The sequence below is a fragment of the Seriola dumerili genome, unplaced genomic scaffold (assembly GCF_002260705.1).
Source record: "Seriola dumerili isolate Sdu_G_001 unplaced genomic scaffold, Sdu_1.0 BDQW01000011.1, whole genome shotgun sequence".
NCBI classification, from domain to species: Eukaryota; Metazoa; Chordata; class Actinopteri; order Carangiformes; family Carangidae; genus Seriola; species Seriola dumerili.
In genome coordinates this window covers 4,407,021-4,422,294 of record NW_019174266.1, presented here as the reverse complement: position 1 = coordinate 4,422,294, position 15,274 = coordinate 4,407,021, and the positions used below count along the sequence as shown (strand labels likewise).

Genomic DNA, 15,274 nt, shown 5'->3' with positions numbered 1-15,274 from the left:
ATTAAGAAGTTTGTGAATATGTGAAGAGGTGTTTTGTAGAGAGCACAGATATAACATTATGTATTTACTCATACAGTATATGTGAATTGATGAAACACAATGCTAACTCCTCCTCATCTTTTGATAGTAACTGAAAAACAAACAGTCATGTTACAAAGAATATATATATATATTGTACCATTGAACTTGTCTGATATTTTTGGGAATGAGTCTTACATCTGCAGCAACCTGTAGACATGTTAGATGAATACAATGGAAGAGTGTTGTTGCAGTGATTGTTCCAACAACACAGATAGCTAAGCTGAGGGAACTTTGTTATCCTGGAGTGATGCCCAGAAACAGCTACAAGATGCTTGAACTTGGTGGGCGTAGAAATTTGCCTTTCATTGCATAGCCTACTGTACAGAGTGGTTTACAATGAGTGGGCTGCATTGCCCTGCTGCATGTGTAAGGAAGTGAGCTGCCATGGTAACCACTTAAATACCTTTCCCCCCAACAAACCCTGACCTTCTCCACTCTGTTTGTAATGAAGGTGTAAACTGAGCTGGAAGTCTGCCCAGTCAAGGTATTTAATATTCATCTGTACACTGCAGATAATGTGTGACTAAGCGAGTGGTTCAATTATCACTTCAGTGTGGCCTCTTCATTTTAGTGTTTGCCAGTGTGTTGGTACATTGTGTATATATTTAATTCATCTCTGCCCCAAACAATCTACAAACACACCTGTCTTGTCACCACAGAAGTAATGACTTAGCTCATATTTTAAACAAATGTCAACAAATGCCATGAAAAGACTTAAACCAACATTATGTTAGTTCATCTTTATATACTTTCTTACTCCCCTGCTCTGTCTGTGGCATTAAACTCCAAGCTTATTGGTTCCTTCAGAAGACGTAAATCTTCTCTCAACAACATTGTTATTGTAGTTTTTCACAAACCTCACTCAAAAAGGAGGAAATAATACATTTGTCGGGAACTATATTCAGTGGTGGATTAATCCACATTTGTTGCTCTAGTATGAGGCAGCAGGATGTTGGATATGGGACTTAGTCTAAATAAACTACAGTGTGTGTGTTCATGATAATGAAGGAACATGTGCAACGGTGTGGCTGACGTGTTTTTAATGATGTTTGGACAACACTGGAGGACAATGGCCGTCAGGGGAGACATATCCTGCATTTATGTGGGGTTGGAATGACTGAAAATTTAGCTTGTGCCTGGGAAAATGTTCGTGAACGAGCCCTCAAGTCAGAACTCAGAACATCTGCGAAAAATTTGGTACACAATTTGCCGAGTTGTTGATGTCAGAAACATGGTGGACAAAAGTAAATATTTGGTTGATGGTGAAAAACTTTTCATTGAATGATTATTTTGCTAAAATTCAATTTGTAATATAGTATTAGGTTGTACCTGTTAGCTGCTGAAACCCCATTCTGCCACATGCTGATGCAGCTCACGGTCTGCTCCATTTCTTGGGCCTTTGCATTTAGGCGGGCTCCACCCTCAGTCACCTCTTCTGAACAAATCAGGAAGGAGGACAGATGCAGCAGACACTCAAAAACAAAGAAAAAGATATTAATACAACTTATTTAAAATAATAATGACAGAACAATGTAAACCAAATGTGCATATCTCATTTAGAACACAGTGTCAAAGAAGCAATGAACAACATACTAAACCAAACAAACTGTGGCCGTGTTTTATGTATTTTAAGTGACTGCAAAGAAAACTATGATAATGAGTGTATGAAACCATAAATCTGCCTTTTGGATATGAATGTTTTGAGTGTGGTGAGACTGGATAAATATTACCATATTTCTATTTCAGTTGTGTGGCTGTGAATACGGTCATCACAATGACACAGAGAAATTAGGCATGGCAGCCTTTAGATACACAGACAATACTTGTTAGTGGGAGATTATATGAAATATAATATGAAATGTAGCCTACATAATAAGATTAAAAACACAATCTCAGGTATTTTTTGTATTTCTTTGTTTTTTGATTGGCATAATATTCCAAAACAAATTTTTCTCCAGAATTTTATTGGAAGTGCAAGTTAACAATATAAACGTTATATTGTTTTTTTATTGAGCCTTTTTTTTTTTTTTAGAAGAAAGAGTTTCTATTATTTATTTGGCTCCTCCTCTTTTTCTTTCTTTCTTTCTTTTTCTTTTTTTACGTTAAGTACGTAACAGATTACACGTCACACTACGTCAGAGGTCGAAGTTGAGAGGTGACGTAGAGGGCTCGTGGTTGGAAGGTTCGCGGGAAACGTCCCAAAACAAATTAGTTCTGATGGACACACGAGCGACTTCAGGCACCGTTTGAACTTTAACTGATCAAAGTTAACGTTGTCTTTAAACGCGGTAGTATAACGTAAATTGTCCGCCGTTAGCGAGTTTATCTTACTCTGAAACTGAACGACCTAACTAGCTACTGTAGCTCCAAGCTAACACAACACTGTCAGCGGGCGCTAATCGGGTAGCTTAGCACCAACGGACGGTTTGGTTAACGGTGAACAGGAGTTGAGGACTCGGTAAACAGTGGGTGAAATGGCAGAGAGGCCAGAAGACCTGAACCTACCCAACGCGGTGATCACCCGCATCATCAAGGAGGCGGTGAGTGCGGAGAGCAGACACTGAACTCAGACTGAAGCTTTTCTTTCATTAAGGCTTCAGCTTCAGCTTTCAAGTTGAATATAAATAACAAAAAAAAAAACTACTACTACTTTCTCCAACACAAATCGGTGAAAGGTACGAACATTCATTGAAAAAAAATTCAGATTTTAAAGTACTTGCTTGACACGATGAAAAGTAAATCTACTCGAATATTGTATGGCAGAATGTTACGAAGCACATTTACTTAAGTACCTGCAAACTGCATGATTATTTTATTTTCATGCCACTTTATACTATTACTTCACTACATTTTAGTGGGAAATATTGTACTTTTTACTGCACAATATTGATCTGACACTTTACAGATTAAGATTTTTAGTAAAGTATGATGCCTCATTATAGATTAAACCGCAATAGTAAACAATGCTGCAAAAAACTGCAATTACTGGATCATCTGATCCTTTGTATTACTGAATTCATATACACTTATATACATACATTCTCTGTAATATGCATGTGCGTATCTTTTGCACAATCCATAGCTCCAGCTCAACCCCTCTATCTTCCAACTGATTTATTTGTATTCTTTATTTTAATTCTTATATACCCTTTCTATTTGATGCTACTTTTTTCATCAAAGCCCCAGAGAAACACATTTTGATGTCATCACATGTAGCATTTTATTGTAAAAAGTATACATGTAACAGTGGTGTGATGATAAAGGTCAGTATCCTCATCTTAAATACAAATAGAGCTGAAACCGTTATTTGAATGACAGAAAATTAAGGCAACCACTTTGATATTCGTTTAATGTAATTTTTCATGTAAACATGTCATGGTTCCAGCTTGTGTGAGGATTTGCTGCTTTTCTTTTAGTGATTTTAATTCATTTTTAATAATGTTTGATGTTTGGACTATTGGTTTGACACAAAAAAGTATTGTGAAGGTGTCACTTTGGGCTCTGGGTAATTGGGATGTGTTTCTCTCACTATTTTCTGAACTTTTTAAACCAATTAATCAACCAATGAATTAAAAAACTAAGCAACTACAGCAGTAAAATGTTGCTGACACATGAATGAATGTGAATTTTTTACATTTTCCCGATTACATATGGTCATTTTGGAGGATGTAGCTTGCTGCTGTTGAACTGTATTATACAGACTGAGCACATTTGTTCAGTTCTCTTTTTGCATGAGGATGTAATCATCCCTAAGTAAATAAATACTTCTCTCAGCCTGTCTGTGTCTTCTGATAAAACCTGTATGTACTGAAGCTTTGACATAACTCCTCCGCACCATTTGTTTTCAACAGCTCCCAGATGGGGTGAATGTGTCGAAAGAAGCAAGGAGAGCCATATCCCAAGCTGCCAGCGTGTTTGTATTGTATGCAACCTCCTGGTAAGAATAAAAAAACAACATACACAATCAAACACAGTCATGCTGAGTTGATTCACAAATTCAGTTTGATTCAAGTGGTGTTGGGATTTTACACAATTCAAATCCCAAGAAACATGAAACGTCTTAATGAATTTGTCATAACGTTATGATTCTTAAAATATCATGTTTAAGATCTGAATATTATTATGAACATGTGTTTTTTTTCTGTTCATTTTGTCACAGTGCAAATAATTTTGCCATGAAAGCCAAGAGAAAAACTCTGAACGCAGGAGACGTCTTGGCTGCGATGGAGGAAATGGAGTTTGAACGATTCCTGGAGCCTCTCAGAGAAGCTTTGGAAGGTCGGTACATGAGTGATTCGTTACAGCTTTTAAGGAAATTTAAACGATAAGTGAAGTTGACATTACTCTCCTGAGACGTACTGTGGATTAACATCAGTCTGGATTTGTAGAAACTGATTATCTCTGTTTTTGTAAAAATACTCAGAAGAAGAAGAAATACTAACCTATACTGTAATGTAACCTGTTACCCCACAAAGTGATCTCCTATGAAATGCTCCTTAACCTCATCCGGGATTTTGATCATGGAAAGGCTAAAAACAGACGCCACCTGCTAAATTCTTCAAATGTCAAGTATTACTGTCTTTATAGATATTATGAAAACTGCTTCAACATGTAAAGAAATTCAAAACCAGACACTTATTGTTGCTAAGCTGTGATTGGACATTCAGTGTTTGGTGGAGCAAACAATTGATAACAGACACTTATGTAAAATATAATCAACTACTGGTCCTTATTTTAATGCTGCATATTTGAAGTTAATGGTGGGTGTTTGGGTTTGTCAACAGTGTATAAGAAAGGCCAGAAAGGAAAGAAGGAGGTGTCGGAGCAGAAGCGCAAAGATAAAGAGAGGAAGACCGACTCTGAGAATGATAAGAGCAGGGAGGAGGAAGAGGAGGAGGAGGAGCGCATGGAGGAGGAGCCTGAAGCCGAGGAGGAGGAGGAGGTGGAAAACTGAGGACGTTTCACCACAAACTTCCGGTGACACAAACGATGAAATGCTCTTCATCAGCTCCTCTGAGGTTATCACTGTCTGGACACGATGCATTTAAGTGACGCTTGTTCGTCATCCAGCAGCTGTGAATCAATAAGATCCAGGTTACAGTGCAGCAACACTGATGAACTCAAAGGAGGTGAGGTTACAGTCCAGGTCTTTGTGGCGGTGCAGCTTCTGTCTTCCAACCAAACGCACAACAAACATCCAACACAAAGCACAAAGACACCACACATCTAACATCACACTCACACCTTGCTAACTTAGTCTTGGTCCATTTTGTATTTTAATCATTTTTTTCTATAAACCCGACTCATGTTTTGATACCAATGCTGTTTGGTTTCTTCTATAACAGGATTTTTTGACAATAAGCAACATGCAGCAGTTCAGAAAGTGACTGATTCTGTCTTTATTGAACCAATACAATCTGGCAAATAAGCTTTTCATTCAGTTAACCACTGGAGGGGGTGAGAACATAGGCAGTAACTTGATCGGTTATGAACAGGCGTCTGAAATGTCTGAGCACTGTTACAATGCCTGTGATACTTTTCAAAAGGAGAAATATCAATACATTTTTTCTACAAAACACCCTTTATTAATTTATCAAGAGAAAACAAAGTTCTCTAAAGTAAACATGTAACCGCACAAGAACCTTTACCGAATAAAATGTTTAAAGTCTCATCATTGAATAAGTTAACAAAAAAATAAAAGTCCTGACATTTGCTGTTTTGCATTTGTCAGGTGAGAAAGATTTGAAACGTGTTTGTAAGACAGTGATCACTGTAATGAACTGCTGTTGGGACTACATCACTTCATACCCAGTACAAATAGCTGCACCAGTGTGAATAGGTCCTTTTTGTTCCCTAACTGCTGAGTTTTTGAACCATTTATACTTTTGTAGAGTTGTATATGACTGGCTGAGATTTTCAATAAATATTTTGTATAAAACCAAACCTGCGCTGAATCGTAACTGGCTTTAGATGAAGGCAAAAACCCTGCACACTGTTATCCAGGCTGAAGTTCAACTTAGCCATTTAATTTGTATTCACTTTATACTTAACATAATGTAACATTTCACTTTAGTGTTTGTCTAATTCTGTTCATTCTCTCCCAAACTGAATCTGGGTTTGATTTTGACTATAGAATCTAAACAATCTTTAAGGACTCACTCAAACAGTTTCTGTAGTTAAAGTTCAATTTAAGGTACATAAAATGTAATTTAATGTAGCTCAGATCAGGTGTCTCCAAAATATATAAAGTAGCACAAAATGTAAATATAAAAGTACAAATACCTCAAAATTGCACATGCGACACTAAAATTAACCTTGTATTAATTCAATAGCTTCAAACATTTGTTGTTTACTAAACTGAAAGGTGTCATGGATGATTTGGACGCTTGATTCTTTTTGAAGTCATGACCTCGAGGCTGTTTTTTCCCCCTCCCCTTCAATTTAAACACTGTCCAGTTTCCTCAGAAAAACGATCCCTCAGCCTTGCATCACAGGAGGTACGTTACATCAGTCTATTAGGTACACCCAGCTAAAACCAATGCAGTCCAGTACCCGTCTGACGTATGGCTTTAGTTTGAGCTGGGTGTACCTAATAAACTGACAGTGTATATCCCATTCTAGTGTATGATTATACTGAGCGTAAACAAAAGGATTTAAAAAGAAGATTAACACAAGAAGTTCGTTTTTTGTCAACATTTTAATTGTCCATTTAATCAGATGGGCACTCGACTTTGCCGCTGTTGATGTCATCGATGACATCATGGGGAAGACGGCCATCAATGGTGCATCCAACAGACTGAGCGGTGCCCAGGATCTCCTTGATGGTTCCTGAAGGAAAAAAATAAATATAAGTTTCTCAAGAGCCGTTACCTGCTCAATGTCATGTCAAAAATGTTTTAGGTCTTAGGAAAAAAAAAGAAAAGAAAAAGAGCCTAAACATGAAAATGTCTCCAGTATTTAAGTGACATTGGATTCAGTGCTTAAATTTAACAGTAAACTGATGTGGGATTGAATCTGTACATTCATCTGGTTGATAATGTTCCAGACTTTTCGGCACAGAGTTGTCCATTAGTTTGAGCAGCCCTGTTTCCTAAAGCTGGGTCAGTCTGAGCCTCCACTGGATTATACTCAGTCACTTGGACAGACAGGCATAGTGGCGGGAGGCTTAACAGGAATAAAACTTCATGCAAAACGGAGCACCCTGCTTTAGTGTGAGAGATGAACTGCTATAAACACTGTAAACAGAAATGAAATTCAGAAAATTGTCTGACTTTTCCTGAAAGTCCTGTGTTCTTACCAGAGAGCTCCCTGGCAATGGAGCGAGGCCTCATGACACGAGCGATGCCGACAATCTCATCGAAGGTCACACTTCCACTGTGCTTGACTGGAAAATTAAAAATGAAAAACAATTAATAAAAAAAAGGTATGAAATATAGTCAGTTTGTTATTAAGTGTGCTGAGCACTTTATTGAAACAGCTGGTTTTTCAAAGTCACTTACTGTTCTTGACCTTCTTCCTGTCACGGGGAGGCTCCTTCAGGGCCTTGATGATGAGGGCAGATGCAGAGGGAACCACCTCAACCTGAACAGAACAAAAGAGGATTTTATTAAATACAATCAAACCTGGATCTAATCATCATCCTGCACAAGCGGGCGTTTGCATTGAAAGCAGGCTGGAAGTGGGGTTTGCATTGGACACAGCAAGTGGAGTACGTACAGCTGCCTGTCTGTTCTGGATGGTCAGCTTCACAGTGATCCTCAGGCCCTTCCAGTCACCGGTTGCCTTGGCAATGTCGTCACCAACTTTCTTGGGAGACTGGAGAGAAAACACCAAGGAGAGATTATCTTAGAGCAGCAGGTACAGGAAACAAAACGCACCTACATGACTTCATTCAGACCGAAGCTGCAACTTACAGAACTGAGATGTTGAAGTTTGTTTTTTTTTGTTTTGTCTAAATATTGTAAATACAATCACTCATTATTAAACCTTTTACAGCAGCGTCCTTTGTAATGACATGCAGGAGCCTCAGTTTGTGTTCCAGGCTTTTCGGCACAGAGTTGTCCATTAGTTTGGGCAGCCCTGTTTCCTAAAGCTGGGTCAATCTGAGCCTCCACTGGATTATACTCAGTCACTCAGACAGACAGGCATAGTGGCGGGAGGCTGGTTCAATTTGTGCCAATATACATTTTAACACTCACCAGACCCAGAGGTCCGATTTTGGGGGCCAGAGCAGAGGTGGCTCCAACTTCTCCTCCTGTGCACCTCATGAACACTGTAAGACAAAGGACAGTTTCATCTTCATCTGTTGTAGCTTCTTCACAATTATCCATTCACAGGCACCCACTGACAACCGATTAAAAACACACTCAATATACAGCCCAGTCTTATCCTGTTCCGGTATATCAATGACCAAAAAACAAAACAAACAAACACAAATGCACCTGGGCTTTTACAGGATTACAGGAATCAAGGACTGTTTATAATAAAGTCCCATGAAGAGGCACCAAACATCAATTTGTATGGAAATGCAGTTAAACTACAAACTGTTGCCAACACTGCAACAGAAGGTGATTCACATTAAAATCATGATCAAGTTAGCCACCTATGAACTTTATATGAACTTGGCATATTTAATCTAACAAAACCTGTGTAAGCAGTGCTCATAATTGTATAAGATTTATCATATATAAAAAAGGGATTTATTTTGTCTATAGCTGTGTCCAGCAAAATGTCTTGCTCTTATCACAGGACTTGAGCTGAATAAGCTAAAACATTTTCATCGACAGGTTTGCAATTGTAATTAGTCTGTTAAACAGCCAACTCCTTCAGATTTGGTTTACAAAATCACTTCGGTTCTGCCCCCGGTGTATTTTCCCATTCCTCCCAGCTCCAATACACCCAATCAGTTAAATCAAATGTTTTCAGACCAATTGAGCTCTGACAGACACATGATTAGGACCAGGTGATACATCAGTTTCACAATATCTATCAAAAAAAGGCCCCAATTTAACATTTTATGTTAATTGTAGACAAAACATGCAGACAAATAATTGTCCAATTAAAAACACATCATTACAGGTAAAATAAAGAACCCATTTCACTGGTTTTCAATTACAACTTGCTAATGATCACCAACTTGGGTAAACTTCACTGAAATATAACACTGAATTACAACTCTACATCTGGAGCTCAAGGTAGATCAGATAGTGATTAATGTGAGATGTTTGCAGTTGCCATGAACTGGACTGAACCATCAAGTCTAAAGGGCTTCATAAATTAAAAACAGGGGTTTTTCGAAATGTTCATTAGATCTGCCACTCAAACATTAAGACCAGTGCTGAGAGAAACCATTCAAATTGTCTTTACACTTAAAATTTTGTCATCAATTCCACTTTAAAAAAAAAAAAAAGATGATTTAGCTTATTGGTTCATTCATTATCAGATTTGATGGCAAGTTTTAGACTGATTCATTCATAAATCAATGTTCCAACTATTATGTAAAACCACTTGAGTCGTGAAAATTGCTATACAGCATAAAAATCACAGCTGCAACATTTAGTTGAGCAACAGAAAACTCAATGTATTGACAATTGATTATTTTTGAACCAGTTTCTAAAAAGACGACAATTGAATATATTCTGGTTTTCCATGATGGAAAAACATATCTTCAAGTTTCCCACTGTTTATCAATACATTTGAAGACATCACCCAGGTCTGTGGGAATTTGATGGCCATTTTTCACTACTGATCTTTAATAGACCATGGACCTACCGGGAAAAAATTAAAATCAGTAATGAAAATTAGTTGCAGCCCTACATTATATTCACTATTCAATTTTATGGACAAAACACAGGAATGAGCCATTATTGGAAGAAATAAATTGATTCATCAATAAAAAGGTAAACCGAATTATAGTGGAAACATTAATTAAATAGTCAATAAGTCAAATCAAAAATGATTCATGTAAAATCAGTATATGCGCCAATTCAACAGAAGTACCCAAATAAATTAAGGAACCATAATATATTTGGAATATGAAGTTTGAATGAAAATTGATTTCATATTAACAAATTTTCATTAAAATTACAACACACCGTTATGTTAGAAAACATTAGTGAGCAGCATTAACTCAATTCTCATTTTCATGCATTTGTAAATGATGCTAATGTTAGCATTGCATTACTGTTAGCATGTCACTACGATTAGAAGCTAGCTGGTTTGTCCCACGTGCATTCCCGCGGAGTCAACCTTTTACCATCTAAATGCTTCATTAGATCGTCACATATGTTGTAAAATACCACCTGGTACATACAATCAAGTCTGTAAACACTAAACAAGACAGATTTTTGTTTTCTTGATCGCGTTTCGTCTCCCATCTTTACCGTTTTCTCTGCGCCGGTCAGAGGCCAACAGACACCGACCGACTCCATCTTGGCTGTGAAAAAGCTTCAGCTTTTATTACCCACTCGATAGTGAAAACATACCAATTTTAACCTCGTTGGGGTCGAATTTGGGAGGCATGTTGCTGCTGTGTAGGTTGAGCTCAGTTCAGCTTGGTTGGTGAGGGTGTCGGATGAACCCGGGTTCGGGACGACCGATTACTGTTGCACCTTCACCGCTAAGGGGAGAAAGAAAGGCGGAACACTGCGCCGAGGACAAATTTATACTTCCACCAAGTATCGCGAGAGGTTGTAATTCCGTTCTCGTTGTCCCTCATGTTTCTGCCTCGAAGATTCAAAACCGCAGCACCCACGTTTTTCGCGACAGTGCCACCCAGCGAATAGGATGGCTGCAAAACTAAAACTGACATAAAGGTTTATTCCACCCAAATACTTATTAATATAACTACTTTCTGTCGTGCAATTCACCTTGAGTTTCATGTTGGGCAATTTGTTTAATTAGCATAATTTGGTAATTATAAGATGAAATAAAGATGAGAATAATCATATGCTATGGCCTTTGCAGTCACTAGATCTCAACCAGATATTTGAAAGGTTGGAGAAAGACAAAGAAAGAAATATGGTCCCCCGGTGCAGGTGCTCCCAATGGCTTGGTCTATGTTATATTAAACTTGTACTAATAAAATAAATGAAATAAAATCCCCATCGATAAGTGTATGTTATTTTAAATTTGTACTAATAAAATAGAATAAAATAAAATGGATGGATTTATGTTCTTTTATATTTGTACCCATAAAATAACAATAAATTACATTACATTACATTAAATTGGATTAAATTTAAAAGTCCTTGTGAATGGGTGGATATTTTGTTCAGTTTTTGTCATTAAAGATTAAATAGATACATTTAATTTATTTAAGCAATCCTAATAAAATATTTGTTTAGTAAATCTATTGTCAGGCATGCTCTGTTTTGTACTTTTGTTTGTCTGCAACAAATCCAAATCCCTGCATGGTCAATACTTGGCCTGTACTGTAACCAGTATTCATGATATAAGTAATATAATGCACCATCATGAGAGATTTTGCTTGTGTTTAATGGATGTTGACATGCGTTGACATGCTGAGAGTTTTGTTGATGGTGGAAAGTTATTTTCTGAACTGGGTCGTGAACTCAGAGGAGGCCAAAGTGCTGCATGTGGGTGCTGAGTGGATGAGCATCCTCTGTATCAGGATAATGGGCCTGAAGCTGCTTGAATATAAAAGCATTGTGTCAGTATTAAGTGTACGTTACTTTGGGTCTTTGCCATGTTTTGAGGCTGTTGTCAGTTGTTTTATCACAGCAGGTTCTCTGTTGCATGTAGAAGCAGTGTTTCCTGGTTCGTTCCTGGAGGACTTTTTGACTCAGAGCTCTTCTACAGGAATAGCAACAGAACACAAGAGGGAGTAAGTGGGTGAGAAGCAGAGATCATCACTGTTGTGCTGTTTAATATGCATCATGAAAATCTGTGAGGATTGTCAGAAATTCACAACTCATATTATCAAAGGACAGCGGTATCAGAAATACTCATGGGAAATGTCAATGAATAAGAATACAAATAAAAATATATACTAAATAATAATAATAGTAATAATCTTAATGAGATGTTATGTCATGTTTGTGAGCTCTAATGCTGGGCAGAAACATTTAGGATGAGATGCCTTTTTTGTATGAAAATGGAGAGGACATTTTTTTATTCTTTTGCTGAAAGCTTATTTATTTATTTTATTTGTCTCTTAGCTTGTTTGTTTTCACTTCATCTGGCTGCCTTTAGTTGTTTTTGTTTGTGGTTGTTGTCTTGCAGCCTTTTTTAATTTTTGTATTTTGTAATTTCATTTTAGACAAAATAATGTAATAAATAAGGTGGTTATGAAGAACTCCCTCTTTGCTAATTTTTAATGTATTTCTATGAGTGCATGACCTGGTTTGTAAAATGTAGACTTGTTCAAGTATAGCAGACTATGTCAAGTTACACCGACATGAGACGAAGGAGTCCAGTTTCATATCTGCAGAGGAGAAGGAAGCGTATGATGCACTTACATTTTCATTCTCTTGGTTTTCTGTGTGTGTGTGTGTGTGTGTGTGTGTGTGTGTGTGTGTGTGTGTGTAATGTTAACATTGGCTCGCTGCTTGTGCTTCAGGCTCACTGTTTGTTTATGCAGAAATAACAGCTGACACTTACCCTCCACACTGTATTTGCCAGTACACACACGCACACACACACACACACACACACACACACACACACACACACACACACACACACACACACAGTTCAGTGGTTAAACTCAGGGGAATGGTTCGATTTCGGCAGAGTTCCTCTCCTCCATCTTTTCCTCCTTCTTGACCTTTTCCTTGTTTTTTTCCAATCAGCAGCTCTTCTCTTGTTCTTTCATCTAATTTCTCTGCTTTACAATTTGCTCTATTGATTTTTTTCAAACCCAGCTACAGTCGGGGGAATAGAGGCTAAGTACACTGCTTGTCTCTTTTAAATGGATTCAAAAGAGGGGAAGAAATTGTCTTTGGATTCCTGCTCTTCAACCGTTTCAATTCATCAACAACCTCATCAGTGTTTCCAAACCTTGATCAGACTCATTTGGCTCTGATTGGGTTTGTGAAGTTAATCAGGAAACTTTAACCTTCACTTGATTTAGTGAACAATCTGAAACACAAAGCAGTTTACAGCTAAGTCTGGCAGGAATGTAATTAGTTTTGCTGGTATTAGGTCATAAACTAAAGTTTTGGACAAAATCAAATTTTTACCTGTTGGTGGCACTAGAGGAAAAGTCATGGGATCACCAGTAGGATTCATCCTTTGGTGACTATGAATGTCTGCACTAAGGTTCATGACAAGATAAGTAAGATAACTAAGTAAGATCTATGCAGAAACTATGAGTTGCCAGGTTTGAGGGTTTTCTGCAAAATGTTGGCGTAGTGAGAGACTGGGAAATGAGGGATACTTGACTATGATCTGGCAACTTTACACTGCATTGTTGACCAGTTGGGACAACCTTGTTCAAAGCATTAGATGGCCATTAGAGCTTTACTGTTAAGAACCACTATGCTGGACAACACTGTTATCTTTGGGGAAGAGATGCATGATGGGATAAAGGTGATCTTCTGGGACAGCAGTGATTTGAAATTTCCCCGAGCTGTCAGACATAAATGGAGCTGAGTCACGCTTGGATAGACACCAGAACAAGGACAGAATGTTTTAAAGAATAATGCGGCTCTCGCTTGTAGTCTGAACACTGTCAATGCTCTGCTCACATCTGCCCCCGTCATTCTGAATGCACACCGCATATAATTTAATATTTACATGCATTAATTTTTAACATTGAGACTCCTTAAGGGAATAATTTAACATTCTGTGAAATACTGATAAATCATCTGATTTCTGAGGGCCAATCACACGTGATAAATGCTTCACTGGCTTCACAAACTTTTCCGAGAACATTCAAACAGGCTTGGGTAACACCTCGGCTCAAAAAGCTTTCACTCGATCCTTTGCAAGTCAAGATCTAGCGACCAGTTTTGTTACTTACATTCTTATCTTAGTCCGTCAAAATGGCGGTTTTCAAACAGGTCTCAGATTTCCTTTCACAGATCGTCCATCTTGAATCAAATCAGTCAGGCTTTAAGAGCTACCACTCCACTGAAATGGTTCTGTTGTGTGTGACAGAAGCTCTACGGGCAGCTAGTCCTCAGTTCTAATCTTGCTGGACCTCTCAGCAGCCTCTGATACAGTAAACCACCACATCCTGATCTCTGAACTCTCTGATAGGGGCATCTTGGGCAAAGTGCTCCCTTGGTTTGAATCCTATCTCACTGGGCATTCCTTCAGTGTGTCATAGCAAGGGCAAATGTCCTTATCCCTTCCCTTCGCCCAGGGGTACCCTAAGGATCGGTACTGGGACCCCTTCTTTTTGCAATATACACCACCTCCTTCAGTTTGCATGGTTTCTCATATCACAGCTACGCAGATGACACCCAACTATACCTGTCGTTCCGACCACCTCTCTGACATGTCCAATCAGTCTCTCAAACATGATATCAATATCAAAATCAGCTCTTTATCTCTTACCCCAACCAAGATCACAATAAACCTATAGGTGTCATGTTTGATGACCAGCTATCCTTCTCTGAACACGTTGCATCTGTCTCTCGGTGGTTCTGCTTTGCTCGAACATAAGAAAAATCTGGCCTTACCTGACTCAGTACACCACTGACCTCTCGGTTCAGGCCATGGTTCTCTCTCGCCTTGACTATTTTAATGCTCTTCTTCTTGTCACGCACAGTGAAACTTCTGGACAGTGTTTGAATTTAAAACATTTTTCCGAGTCATTTTTCAATGCCATGAACACCATGATGTATGATGATGTGTTTGGGTGGTGGCAGAAAACCACAGCATCCACAAATAAAACCAAAACTATCTGCACGAAGAGATAGCACAAAAGACAACTGAGAATATACATTTTTATGTACTTTGGGTGAACTTTAAAGCATTAAAAAAAAGCAGACTCCGTGGCTGCGTTTACAGTAGGATGCATTCTGTTTAAGACAATATCTCTCCAGGATCTGTCAGGCAGCTTGTAAACTGAGTTGGAGGATTGAGAGGGCAGCTCATCAATAACTGTAAAAGGACACCTGGCCTATATAATCTGATTCCTTTCTGAGGGTTTCCTCCATCAACGCTCTGCAGACTTCCTCTCTTTCTTCATTCCATTATGAGAAACAGGAGACAGAGAGGAACG

The 15,274-nt window shown here is 38.2% G+C and overlaps 2 protein-coding genes across 3 annotated transcripts; one reads left to right on the top strand and one right to left on the bottom strand.

Annotated features, from left to right (window-relative positions):
* The first annotated feature begins 2,234 nt into the window (after positions 1-2,234).
* pole3 (DNA polymerase epsilon 3, accessory subunit) lies at positions 2,235-6,023 on the top strand. The gene is made up of 4 exons (XM_022747926.1): positions 2,235-2,621; positions 3,933-4,018; positions 4,241-4,359; positions 4,866-6,023. Exons 1-4 carry the CDS (start codon positions 2,556-2,558, stop codon positions 5,033-5,035), a joined length of 441 nt encoding a protein of 146 aa, XP_022603647.1. The 5' UTR covers positions 2,235-2,555; the 3' UTR covers positions 5,036-6,023.
* Positions 6,024-6,759: 736 nt separating this feature from the next.
* On the bottom strand, positions 6,760-10,727 carry rpl12 (ribosomal protein L12). Of its 2 annotated transcripts, none has more exons than XM_022747908.1 (6): positions 10,566-10,727; positions 8,280-8,353; positions 7,798-7,896; positions 7,581-7,662; positions 7,379-7,465; positions 6,760-6,909 (listed from the first exon to the last, which is right to left on the bottom strand). In XM_022747908.1, the coding sequence occupies exons 1-6, from the start codon at positions 10,600-10,602 to the stop codon at positions 6,791-6,793; spliced, it is 498 nt and encodes a 165-aa protein (XP_022603629.1). In that variant the 5' UTR covers positions 10,603-10,727; the 3' UTR covers positions 6,760-6,790. The 2 variants fall into 2 exon arrangements, with proteins under 2 accessions (XP_022603629.1, XP_022603636.1); XM_022747915.1 differs by lacking the exon at positions 10,566-10,727 and adding an exon at positions 10,464-10,550.
* Positions 10,728-15,274: the final 4,547 nt, after the last annotated feature.

Coding starts and splice junctions, on each gene's coding strand:
- pole3 (XM_022747926.1), top strand. CDS start 2,556: ATGGCAGAGAGGCCAGAAGACCTGAACCTACCCAACGCGGTGATCACC. Junction 2,622..3,932: donor CCCGCATCATCAAGGAGGCG/GTGAGTGCGGAG, acceptor TGTTTTCAACAG/CTCCCAGATGGGGTGAATGT. Junction 4,019..4,240: donor GTATTGTATGCAACCTCCTG/GTAAGAATAAAA, acceptor ATTTTGTCACAG/TGCAAATAATTTTGCCATGA.
- rpl12 (XM_022747908.1), bottom strand. CDS start 10,602: ATGCCTCCCAAATTCGACCCCAACGAGGTTAAAATTG. Junction 8,354..10,565: donor CCCCAACGAGGTTAAAATTG/GTATGTTTTCAC, acceptor TTTGTCTTACAG/TGTTCATGAGGTGCACAGGA. Junction 7,466..7,580: donor CAGGAAGAAGGTCAAGAACA/GTAAGTGACTTT, acceptor TTAATTTTCCAG/TCAAGCACAGTGGAAGTGTG.